This window comes from Ovis canadensis, chromosome 10, assembly GCF_042477335.2.
Source record: "Ovis canadensis isolate MfBH-ARS-UI-01 breed Bighorn chromosome 10, ARS-UI_OviCan_v2, whole genome shotgun sequence".
Taxonomy (NCBI): domain Eukaryota; kingdom Metazoa; phylum Chordata; class Mammalia; order Artiodactyla; family Bovidae; genus Ovis; species Ovis canadensis.
This window is the reverse complement of record NC_091254.1, coordinates 40,245,036-40,258,369: the sequence shown is the minus strand read 5'-3', so window position 1 is coordinate 40,258,369 and position 13,334 is coordinate 40,245,036. Positions and strand designations below refer to the sequence as shown.

Here is a 13,334-nt window from a genome sequence, read left to right as displayed (position 1 = left end):
TTTCATTCCTTTCCCCTACTGTTACTGTGACTTCTCTAAGTGTGTACTGGAGAGGGCGGGTTGGGGGTGAGGGGTTGCGGGGGTATAAAGGAATATAATGAGCCCTGGCTACAGAATAACGAAAAATACATTTTTTTTTCTAAGTGTATATTTTAAGTACAGACTTGAGGGGAGCGAAGAATGTCCCCGCTCTACGGGGAATCTTAAAGGGGCAGTTAAGTAACCCCCTCCCTCTTTGAATTAATATTCTAATACGTGAGATTTTTAATTTTCGATTTTAACTCAGATGGAAGGAATTGGAAGTAAGCACCTTGTAGGCACACTTTCTAAAAATCTCTTTACTGAAGCTTAGTTTCTCTAGTCCCCAAAGTTGAGAAAGGGCACTTTGCAGACGCTCTTCTGAGAATCGTTTTGTTCAGTCGTTTTACAGTTTCATAATGTTTGGCTTATTCCAGGTGAGAAAAAAAAATAACTGCTACAATTTTCCTGCTTTTCTGCATAAACAATGTATTTAATGTCCGCATTTTGCGAGTATATCGATGTGCTCTGCGCGTGGGGATACCTTCCTGCAAGATGCAAACCCGTTAGTGCAGTGGGATTTACATATTACACCCTGTACCTCTTCACATCCTCCCGCCCATCCTGGGGGGCCGCTGCTGCCCAGTGGACGGGATTTACACGTTGGCTGGTCTTTGGGGACTGTGCTGACTGCCCAGAGCGTCTCTTCCGAACGGAAAGCCTGTGCGTGCTCAATGGAGAATCAGGGCCTTAGAGAGTCATTCTGCACCTTTAAGTTGGTTAATGTCAGCGCCCCACTAATTATGTAGGATTTCTAGGCAGAGGTTGCAGACTTGCTTGCTGAGGGTCACTTATTCGATTTTGTGACCTCTTGGGTTTTTGTAGAATTATTTATCTCCAGTCTGGTTATTATAAGGTAATGTGTAACAACTAAGCAGACCTATCTCACATGAAAGGAGCTTACCGCATAATATAGACACTTTTTTTCAGTGCATGTTTAAAAACCTGAGGTGCCCTTCCGGGAGGGAGCAGACAAGGGGCAAAGAGGCACAACCTGACTCCTCTGGTGCCTTCTTCTTTCAGGTCCAGTGGTTCTCAGCACTCCTGCCCAGCTCATCGCTCCTGTGGTAGTGGCCAAGGGAACTCTCTCCATCACCACGACCGAAATCTACTTCGAGGTAGATGAGGATGATCCTGCCTTCAAGAAGATCGACACAAAAGTGAGTTAAAATGATTCCGTGTGCTGTACTGGTGGCTTTGTGGCAGGCAGGAAGTGGTTTTCAATTTTGCTTGGTTTTAAATGACAGTGGGGGAGGGGAGCACATTCCCATCCTCATAGAAAATGAAATGAATGAAATAACACTTGCTCTATTTTATGGGATTGGAGAATATAGTAACCATCTTAAATCCTGTTATTACATTTTAACAGTCTCTGTGTGCTAGTGCCTTTGTGTGCATTTGGGCAAATTTGGTAGTGAAGCCAGTTGCTCCCAAGTCCCTGGGGTACAGCATCTCAGATTCTCTGGGAAGACTGGGAAAGGGCTCATGAAATTTCTTACTAAGGTCACTTTTAATTTCCAAAAGTATACATTGAAGTATGAATCACTGTTTATTAAAAGATTGTAGAGAAAACTGTGGAGGGGCATTTAGATATAAATTCATCTCCATTATTACATCCAGTTTTCATCTACTGAAATAAGAATGAGTTTTATATGTGAATTTAAGAAGAGAAATTGATTCTCTGAGAAGCATTGCTTTAAAATCTGTGTACATAGTATGTATTGTGCTCAGATGTTTAAAGATGAGGTCTTCTGTGGTTGTAGTGCTGGACAACATATATTTGGATGATTTGAAATACATAAGTATTTGTTTATTATATTTTATTTTGTAAAACTTAAAACCTGAGTATTCAGCAGCTCTATACCTCTGAAGTTTCTTCTGAAATCAATTTCATTGTTGTTTTAACTTTATGTTACTCTGCCATTTGTAAACTTTTTTTTCCTGAGGCTATCAATTCAAGAACATAAGCCATGCTAGATAAACAAGCATCATTTTACAAAAATCTGCCTTTTAAAGTATTTTTCAGAGGCAATTGTTCTCAAATAGCAAAAAACAAATGCTCCCAAAGATCCAAAACTTTATTATTTGTGTTTAATTTATATATAGAAGTAAAACATTATAAAATGCTATTTGTGGAATAGCAATTAAAAGTCTCAAATTTACCTCCACCTGAATTAACTAACCAAGGCCCATAGGTGATTAGCCCCTCCCAGACTTGCTGACTCTTAAAATACTCTGGATGATAATCACAGGACTTCTTTTATTTCTAGCTCCAAAACAATATAATTTTGAAAATGAGTTTGAATGTAGTGCATTTGATTTTAAATCATTTAAAGTTTGTCTTTATGCTTTTATCATTGGCTTACTCTATGAAGTAAATGGTAATTTTGGATTTCTGATTAATTTATCCTGCCAGTGGAACCCTTACTGCATAAAATAAGGTTTGACATATATTAGGTCAGAAATTACCTTCATTTTATTAGCAAAGTTTTCATATACAAATTTCAAAAGTTTTATTAGGACTTTGTTCATTTTTCTCAGAGTTTGTCTGATTTTTAACTCAGCAACCATGACTGTCATGACATAGTTCATCCTTATAGTGTCAAAAATTCTACATAAATAATTAACCCAAAAGAGCACGCTTTCAAAGGTAGATTTAAATTATTTCTGTTGTCAAATGCAATAGTCTTATAAGTAAGTCAGAAGCTAACACTAGATCATTATATTGTGTAACTATACAAAAAGAGCTTTTTGCCAGTTTTAAGGTTTTATTTTTAATTATTTCATTAGCATATTTCTCAAAATGTTTAAAATATTCAAGTGGTTCAGTTTTCAAATTGAAGCATTACATCTTTTGACAGGAAAACAATTTAAAGTGAGACACAAGTTTTATTTTACTTCATTTATTAGCTTCTAATTAAATAAAAACCAGCAACAGAAATTAAAATCTAAATCACAAAAGTAATTATCCAGTGTATTTCAAGTGCATTTTTCAAATATATAATTCAGATATTCAAGCGTTATTATATAAGCTGAATTCAAATTTCTTTGAATATATTTAAATAACATTTCAAGTATATTTATGGAATGTTAGAAATAGAACAAGCAATATATTTGAAACAAAATGTAAACTTTTTAAAGTTCAGACACTTTTAAAGACAGATAAAAGTACCAGGAGGAAATCTACCTTTAAATTATATCTTTGTTAGTGGAAAATGTCTGGAAGTATCCAAAATGCCAATTTGACTTTTGTTCACCAAATCACAAAACACCAACATCCACACTTTCAAAGACAATGTGAGATCACAATATTTGTTACAAATCAAAATATACATTACACTTTCCTTCAGATGGCATATCCAAATCATGTTTACTCACAGCCAAGATTGCTATAATCCTCTGATAGGCAGCGTTCACTGCGGTCTTGCGTTAGAGCCAGGCTGTTTTCCGGGTGTTCCTGTGTACTTTTCAAGGGCGATAGGAAATCCTTTGTAAAGAAGTCTTCTAATACTTGTGGGTTTGGGGTGTTCTCTATCTGCTCTCCCTACCTTTTCTCCCCTTGGAGGGGTGGGTGAGATGATGCCTTAAGCGGTTGCCTTAGCACTCCTTTTGAAGGAAGAGATTGTTTGCACTGCCGAGTGGAATATTAGATAGGAATCGAACAGGAAGTTTACACTGCATGAGAACTTTTAAGAATGAATAGTATAATCACATTTCGGCTCTCGATTAAAATTGTCCTCTAAAGTTTCTCCAAACTTTTCGGGTTGGTCAGGATCTCCCTCGCCAGTCGCCACGTTTGTTTGGCAGCGTTCTCTAGAGCCGAGTGAGGTTTGCCTTGAAACAGATCTAAGTTCGGTAGGAAGTAGTGAGGACACCGCCGGCACTGCAGGCAGGAGATGAGTTGCAGCAAAATCCCGTTCAGCCTATCGCCCAGGCAGGACTCGTCCCAGTCCGACTCCCGGGGATGCTTCTCGCACTCGTAGGAAACCAGAGTCTTCATGTGGTAGTTGTTGAGGGGCTGGCCCGGCAGTTCCAGGTGACGATCCCGCAAGGTTTTGAGGATGGAGAGGCATTTCTTCCTGCAGCCCCCCATCTGCAGTCTGTTCTCCGCTTCCGCGAACTGCAGCACCCAGGCGTCGCTCTCGGCCGAGCTCTGCTTGCCGGCCAGGGAGTGGCACTCCTTGGACAAGAGATTGAACCCTTCCGCTTTGACCTCCGCCACCCGGTTGGGTCCTGGCCAGGGGATGTGGGGAAGTGGCCAATGGGCAGCACTCCTGGGCCAGATCCCGGTGCACTTAAAAGCCGGGGTGATCTGCACCACGTACCTGTCTCGGATCCTCAGTTTCACTTCGCTGGTGTCCGCCACCATCTTTACCACATCCCTGTAGCTACACTTGTCTACCGCCTGAGCCACCAGCGTCTGAAACCTGGACCGGATTTTGCGCGCAGAGAGGTAGCCGGAGGCAGTAATGAATTCCACCCAGAGGGACATGCTCCTCTTGCGGCCGTCGCTCAACTTGAGCACGGCGCAGCCGGGCAGCGAGCCGTCGTCCACAAAGTTGAACACCCCCATCTGGTTAAGGTAAAGCACCACTTCGAATTCGGTGGGGGAGATGACCTCGAGGCCCTCGTAGCGATTGTCCATCTCGTTGAGAGAGCTGATGAACCGGGGCTCCTGCACCTCCACCTCCTTCAGGACGTCGGAAACTACTTTGCAGACTTCCCGGATAGTTTTGGCAATGGCAGCTTTCCTGGCTTGGCATTTTTCGTTGTAGTATTTATTCAGATGGTAAACCAGCTTGGCCTGGGCCGCTATCATGTTGGGGCAGAGATCCGGGTTGTACACCGGAGTCTCGCAGTAAGCTGTGGGATCCAACGCGGCTGCTAGAGCTGGAGCCAACTTCGGTGGAGAAACGGGCCGCGGCGCTCGGAACTGTACCAGAAGCGTCTCTCCGAAGTGCGGCGGCGGCCGGGGAATCCCTCGCGCTGTTCTCCCCTGCCTTTTATCTTTGAGCCCAGCCGGTCTTAAAGTGAAAGGTTGTTCTCCCCCCACCCCTTCACTCTCTCTCTCTCCGTCTCTCTTCCTCTTTTAAAGAATCCTTCCTTGTGTGAGAGAAACGCGTGCAGAGATCACCTCAGTTATAAAAACAAAAGTTGCGGCGAGACCCAGCAAAGCTCTTCCAGTAGTCAAAATAATCAACCCTTTCCGTATTTATTTACGCTTGCCCGTGATCATGGTGTGTGCCGGGCTGTGAATCGGATGGAGGAAAAGTGTGCTGAGTGTGCGTCGGGGGTGAGTGTGCGTCTGTGTATATGTCAGAAGAAGCTGCTGTTGGTTTGTCTTAAGAGCCCAGATGCACTCGTGTGGAAATTATAAAGGCAGGGCCAGGCAGGCTGGCGGCCAATCGCCACTGGGCTCGTCACGACAGCCTCCGTCAGCTCCAGCCCGGCTAATTAATCCCCCCTCTTGGATATAGGCACACAAACTAAAGGTAGGAGGCTGCTGCTGGGCAGAAAACCACCCAGGCCACCTAGACAGTTTTGGAAATCAGGAGGAATCTCTCCGCTTTGGTATTAATTGAAGCATATTGACGTTTTGAAAAGACTTGGCAAAGTGGTTCTCTTCTGTGCTGAAAAACCCTGCTTGTCTTTTTAACCGACGAAATGCAAATACAGGTGTACTAACGGTCATCCATCAATTGGTGAATTAGATGGGGTTTTCTAAAACAAAAGTCACTAACTTGCATTTAGAGTGAGATAATTAACGGCTGTTAATCCTGGAGGTCTTTTTGAATGCAGGTTGGGAGTTTGCTCTTCAGTGTATATGCAGGCTGATTTTGGATGGACTGATACCAGTGTGATTTTCTGGATGTTCCCATACTAGAATGATTTTTTTTAATATTATGCAGTGTTTTACCTATGTTTTTCTCATTTGCAGTTGTTGAAAGGAATCTGAAAATGATTGCTGTTAGATGTTGTCTACTCCAGTTTAAGCTGGAATGTTTAAAAAATGTTTAGTACACCCCTCCCCCCATCTGCAGTCCTCTTTGTACTTTGGTAGACTTGCCCACCATTATAACCAAGACACTAACTTTTTGTATGCACTGGCAGACATATCTGTGAAATAAAACTCTCTCTGAGATTGAGAGATTATCTTAATGTGAGTTCATAATGAGCTGTGTTTGACTACATGACAGTTCAGGAGAGGTCATGGAGATGAGACCTAGGGGCAGATACCTATCCTGAAAATTTGCATGTTCAGGCTTTCTGTCTTATTTACAGATGTATTAATTTAGGGTATATGTTCTCTCCTAAGGATCTTACTGTCAGTGGTCATCTGACAGTAGACTTCTTTTTTATAATATTGCATTGACTTGATTAAGGGAAATGGTTAAGATTTTTAAAGAAAATTAATTTGCAGTCACCTGGGATTTTAAAATTTACATATCATTTTTTAAAAACTTTGAAAGAAATCAATATTTTTAAATTTGGGAATCTAAAAAAGGAGGGCAAAATGGATTTATGTAGAGCTTTTTTTTTTTCCCCTGCTGGTACCAGCTGTGTGCTTGATGTACAGGAAGTGGAAGAAATACTACTTAGGGGTTCTGTAGTTGTTTTTAAACCTAGGCAGATTTTTAACACCCTACCTTGAATTTAGATGCTGTCTCTTTCAAATTAACACTATTTCCAGCAAAATGCTATAATTCCTGGAACAGGTTTGTAGGCACTTTCTTTCAGAGCCACTTGTAACAAGATCTTGTTCAGGGCTCCCACTTTCTACTCAAGCGTTTGAATTTTTTTTTCCCCCTTTCTTCTTTGCACAGGTACAGCATCATAATTTTTTGTTATCCAAGGGTGGTAGATTCCGATTTAGCTTAAAATAGTGTATTAGGTTCGGGGCCCAAGGCATCCACCTACTCTATTCCCCAAGAACCTTGCACCCCCTTAGGAGCAGGGATTGGGCGTAACCGCCAGCCCCTCCCTACTTTGGCAGCGATGCGGGTGAACGCACTGCTACCTTTTGGCAGTTGGAAGAGGAGGCAAGTCACCGCCGGGGAACTTGCGGCCACGACGACGAAGATGTGCCGGTGGTCCCTGGTGGAAGCCACCTCTGTCCCCACCCAGTGCAGGTCCCGCGTGCTCCCTGCCGGTCCCGCGGCCCTATGCTCCCTGACTATCCTTCTTTCCTCTATCTGCTCCATGTCTCATAGATTTTTTGTGTGCGCGCTAATGTGGTATGTGAAAACCTTACTAAGGGTCCTGGGTTTCTCCACGTCTGCTGTAGGCCAAGTGTTCTGCCCACGCGGCCCGCCGCCCCCCGGGCGCACGTGTGGTCGCGGCCGAGCCCGCGCTTTCTGGTTCCGGGGCCCTTGCGCCCAGCGCGCTCTCCCTTGGGTTCAGGTCAGAGTGTCCCTTGTTTTCTTGGACCACCTGCAAATGCCCCAGTTGTCGAAGACGTCAGGCAGCCTGGGATGCGGAGGCCCCAAGGCCGTTCGGGGGACCGCTGCGGCGGCCGTCCGGGTGGGTCGGACTCGAAGGACTCGAGGCGCGCCAGGCGGTAGCGCTGGAGCCAGGCGCGCAGGTGGCGCATCTTCGGGGCTCACTGTGCGGCTTAATTGGGTTAAAGCGGAGCTAAACGCCAAAGCACTTTGTGCAAACTAATTGGTGTAAGCAAGGCCTTTTCACTAACGATTTGCACTTTGAAGAAGAAAAATGGATGGTGAGAAAAGGACTAAGAAACTCGTTAGTCCTAGAGTGTTCCCGGGAAGTGAAGTCTTTGGGCTTCAAGGACGCTGGGACCGTGTTTTCTGAGCTGCTTCCTTCAGCACCCTTCACGCTGGGAGCTGACAGTGATTTACATAACATAGGATTCACCCACCCGCTCTCATCACCGCGGGTGAATTGGGCGTCCTAGAATAATACTCCCGCGCAAGTATTGCTTGTTGCTGCAACACCGTGATTTTCTGTTACACTGAACACGTGAAATGAATTGCCTTCTGTAGCTGATCTTTCCAGTGATCTCAAACACCTCTCATTGTTGAAGGGAAAATTAAACTATTCTGAGGAGTGTGCTTTCTATCCCCCCCCCACTTTTTTTTTTAATTGAAATGACCTATGGAGAGGAACTTAAAATATATAGTACGCTTCTGTGTAATTCTGCTGATTTTCAGCTGGGCTTTGGAGATGTCTGATTTGTGAGAGCGATGTATTTAACAATTTTAAAGTAATTTTTATAAAATATTATTTGACCTATGAAATTGGTTATTTTCTGTGGTTGTGTAATGCACGGAAATAGCTTAAAATCAATTTTATTTACTTGTGAAAAGTTCATAAAACAGCTCTAATGACACCAGTCTTGTATAATTTTTTTTTTACTATAAACATAATCATAGCAGTTAGTATTAGAATGAAAGCTTGTGTGTGTCCAGTGCTTCAGGATATAAATGCTTAATTGTTTTCATTGATATGCCGTGCAGACATCTTTGACAAGAGCTAATAATAGAATGATAATTGAAGAAAACTGACCTAATTGAAGAAAAGAACCCAAGAATCTCAGGATTTAATGATTGTTTGAGATGCTCATATTTGAATGGTATTTGGGATTTTAAGGTCTAACCAACTTGACTTTTCCATTTCCATGCACCTAGTTCACTAGGTGGCTTTGATTTAGAATGTTCTATCATTTTTAAAAAATGGAGAAAATCACAAGCACACCATTATCAAAAATTGTCAGACTGTTAATGAATATAAAATGATTAAATATTGTGATCCTTACCACTTCCAAGCATTCAAAAAACAGTGGTGAAATAACTTTTTTCTGAAGTGGTATTTCCTAAGTAACTTATTCTCCCTTCTGTAAACCTACATAACTTATATAGGACACACAAAATAATGGGCAAAGAGACACCCCAGTAGATTAAAGAAAAACTCTATTATGTTGAGAAATGTAGGAATGCAGGGTTTCTGTGTTTTTTTTTAATCCTAATTTAAATATGAATTACATGTTCATAAATTTAAGCAATTGTGACCTTTCATCTGGAAAAATGTATCTGTTAGAGGTTATGCACACACATGTTAAAGATACTGTTCTGTTTTTTCATTATCTGCTGGCTGCTATTCTACTCACAAGTATTCACGAATATAAAGTTCTATTTTTTTAATATGTGCTTATTACACTGGGGAGATAAAAAGAATATGAAGTTGAGTTTATTAAATTATTTATCCCTACTGCTGAAGTGGTTTTGAAAGCTCATTGTACACATCTGATGTCTTCCCCTGCCCCCACCACCCCACCCCGGAACCCACCTCCTCTTTTTTTAAAATGCACCCAGGCTATTTCATCTGTTTCATTCTGCCAGACACAATATATTTCTTTTTTTACACTGGAGAAATTAAAGAGAGATATTTGTGCGGGGTTTTCTTTATATGTCACATTAAATAAAAATAGAGAGAGTTTTTCTGGTGATGTAATTTGATGGTGCATCTATACCTTTCTTTGTATTGTGACTCCTTTTATAAGAATACTTGAAACAAAATAGCTTGAAAGCTTCAAAAGTTTCAGTGAGTTCTTAAAATAATTATTTCATATTTTAATATCGTCTATGGCAAAGGAGAGCAGAGAATTGAGATCATTGTTGGCACAATTTAGACCCTATTTTTCTTTAACCAGAGTATCTTGATAATTGTGATTACATTTAAAAATTATTTTTTTAATTCTTCACTTGAATATTCTAGACTGTTGCCTCAGTTTTCTTCATCCCCCTAGTACATGATGATACAGTCACAATGGTAGCATGGAGTACTTTTTTTTTTTTTTTTTGCTACTTTGTTGCTTAGAAATTTTGTTATTGGTCTTAATAAATGTTGAAAGTAATTTTGAGATTAAAAATAGAAATTGGAAGTGTACTTTACCAGAATCATCACCACTGCTAGATTTGCAGATTTGAGTGATTCTGGATAACTGTGGCCAAACCTTTCTTTTGGTAGAAAAAATAAATTTAAGCCTTGGTTATTCAGATCATTGTCTCAGTTTCCTCACTTATTTTGAATGTAGACACAGAGATGCAGGATATTTTAAGTTGTATCTGTAAACTGACAAATTTAAGGGGTAGGGTTATCAACCAAAAGATTTTCTTATGGTTCACAATGAATTGTGATCTCTGTTTGCAAACATTTAAGGGTAGTGAGGTTAATCAGTCATTTATTGATGAGTATTATGGAGTATTCCATCATTCCAGTTCCGCATTGACCCTTTAGAAAGTCACCATTATCTTTATAAACTGTAAAATTTAAATTCATTTTGCTAGATTTCAACTTATGTTTTTAATTTGGATATTGTAAACATATTGTGACATTGGTGGACTCCTGTGATTCTTCTCCATATGAATATACGAAAATTAGGTATTCCTTAGACCATCACTAACATGGATCTATAGACATTTGTGCATATGACTGTATCCTTAGTACCCTTAGTACAGTACAGTTTTATTGCACTTTGAGAAAACAATGGAATCAGATGTGATTAGCGTCTGTTAATCTGTCCATCTGTAGTGGGTCATCCAGGATTGCATAGCTCTCATTACTGTCCCAGACTGTATGTGATTAGCCACTGAAAACATTCTACGTAACCTTGAGACTAGAATACAGGATGTAGATAATCAACTTATAGTGACTGCCTGTCTGAAGTAACATTTTCTATTATTAATTTACAATTTTGGAGCTTATTTCTTAATTAGCAAAGCAGTTCTTCTAAACTAGGATTTTTTTTTAAATGATCAGTAACTGGAGTAATAATTTAAAGGAATAATTATATTAATAAAACCTATTACCTTTTGTCACATATATCCAATAAAATAAATACTTTATAGCAAAAACAGGAAATCAGTTTATGAATAGCAATTCTTGGATAACTTTACATACTAATACAGATTATAACCATTTTCTGAGAGTAGAACACCTAAATAATGTTTAATTTCCACTTCTGTATAATTGCTTTCATGATACTAGTAATGTACATTTTAGTGTACCTATCTGTACTATTACTATTATTTAGTACTCTGAGTACTATTTTCATGAAAGCACAATTTTTCCATGTGATTTGTCAAAAATGTCAAGTCAAAGGTACTGATAAGTTGTTACTACTTTTTAATCTCAATGTTTGTTTTATTTAAACATCTAGATCAAACAAAAACATGAAGAGCATAAAGAACTTGTAAGACATCGTGTCTCTGATAAAAACTTGTGAATCTGCTGCAAAAAGTTATAGCATTATTATTTTATTTTTGTGGGAAATCATTTTTATTATGAAAGTCAGGTTTATTATGTATATTTTGCATATGTACTGTTCTAGTCTATGCTTTTTCAATATGAATGTTCCAGTCTATGAGTTCTGACAAATGTATAGAGTTGTATAACATCTGGCACGTAGAACATTTCCATGGACACAAGAAGTTGCCTCATGCCCTTAATTTTTTTTTATTTGTAAATTTTATGATTCATTTATAAGTATCTGGGTGTTTTAGTTTTATATCAAAAAACTTTAGACTATAAACACCTTTAGTTATTCCCCTAGAACTTATTATCTTAATCATGATTCTATTTTAAGACCAGTTTTAATCAGAAAGCCCCAAAATAGACTCAAAATATAAAATGCTATTTCAGATATACAGGCAATAAGTTAACAGTTTTTATTTTACATGAAAGTTGTTTAATTTTACAATGTGACATTAAATAGTTAGTAAAGGATTCATTTTCAGAGGTACTGGTAATATTTGTTATGCTCACAAAGAATATATATATTAGATTTAGGAGTATAGTTTACAGTTTATACATCAAAATGCATATTAAGTTCCTTATATAAGTTAGCAATATTTGTAACATTACTAGCTTTATGTCTTTGGAGAAATAAATCTCTCAACATTTGCATTGTGTATTACCTTACATTTTCAGTAAATTAATCCTCCCTTGATGGTGGGGGATGATGCCAAAGAATTTATTAGAGCTAATATTCATTAATATATACATATTCTTGGAACATACGCTTTGAATCCTAATTTTGTGTAAATATACATTGTCATTTAAATTTAAATAGTTATAAATATTCCAAACAAAGAATTCTTAAATTGTAATAGTACCAACATCTTCATTGATGTTGCCCCCTCAACATCAATACTTGCCCTCTCAAGTATTTTGCTCTTTTACAACTTGGAATAGTACAACTAGTCTTCTCTTTCTACCCCCAAGATATAAAATTATTTAAATGGTTTCTGTTTTCTATTTTAATTTGGCAATTACAATAGGAATTTTAATGTTATGCATGCTTACAGGCCTATTAAGAAAGAAGTTATTGCTTTCTTAATAATCTTAAACCATTTTTAGGAAGTACGCTCTTTTTATGGTTTGCAAAATAGCCTGTGCATGCAGGCTGTATGTACACACACGTGCACACACACACACACAGTGTTTCAGATAGTAAAAGGTTGAATTGCCTTCTATACATTTTTATGTTAACCTGTTAAAAGGAAACAACCTCTAAATATAGGATTCTTATCGCCACCAGGATTTAATATCACATCCACAAGATTATTCTGTAATAACCCTTATAGTTTTCAATAATACCTTAGGAGATTGCAGCTAAATGGATTTTTAAAGTAATAATAACTAAAGGGTCTAACCAGTATATATGACTGGTATTTATCCAGTCATATATACTGTGGCAGTTTTGAATGTCATACACTTTTAATTGTGAAATTGAGAAGTTTAAACATTACTAGTCATCCTTTCCATATAAATAAAAATATATTGCTCAGTCCCTCCCATACAGTCCCTCACATACATCATCTGCATGTGTATACAGAAAAACGCCTTCACTTACTTAAAACTGTTTTCACTTTTTTGCAACAGACCAAGGTTACTTTTTTTTTTTTTTTTGCAACATGAACCTGTATTTGATAAACAAATAACTCACTGGGAGGAAAAATGTGGAATTTTTGATTTGGGGGTTTGGGTTTTTTGTTGTTGTTGTTGTTTTTGTTGTTGGTTTGTCTCCCCCTTTTACTAGCAAATTCAGTTTTTCATTTGTTTTGCTTTCCACGCTGCATTACCACAGTTTTCCCCTGTGTGCATCTGCCAGTGTACAATTTAGCCACGGGCATCTGTAGACCTTGTGGTGATCAGTATTGCAGGCAAAAGCCATATGTGTTTAAATAAAAAAAAATCTCTTTATTTCATTTGCTGTTTTAACTGGATGGATAACT

At 38.8% G+C, this 13,334-nt stretch overlaps 2 protein-coding genes across 6 annotated transcripts in view; one reads left to right on the top strand and one right to left on the bottom strand.

The window, feature by feature from the left end:
- NBEA (neurobeachin) overlaps nt 1-13,334 on the top strand; it is a 669,183-nt gene that overhangs the window by 445,172 nt on the left and 210,677 nt on the right. For all 5 annotated transcript variants that reach the window (XM_069601566.1, XM_069601568.1, XM_069601567.1 and 2 more), the window contains exon 40: nt 1,102-1,238. In XM_069601566.1, the coding sequence (XP_069457667.1) occupies nt 1,102-1,238 (137 nt within the window). The remainder of the gene's footprint in view (nt 1-1,101; nt 1,239-13,334) is intronic.
- On the bottom strand, nt 2,966-5,420 carry MAB21L1 (mab-21 like 1). The gene has a single exon (XM_069601569.1). The coding sequence runs from the start codon at nt 4,895-4,897 to the stop codon at nt 3,818-3,820; it is 1,080 nt and encodes a 359-aa protein (XP_069457670.1). The 5' UTR covers nt 4,898-5,420; the 3' UTR covers nt 2,966-3,817.

Excerpts from the sequence above, each read along its gene's own strand:
- MAB21L1 (XM_069601569.1), bottom strand. The coding sequence starts at position 4,897 with ATGATAGCGGCCCAGGCCAAGCTGGTTTACCATCTGAATAAATACTAC.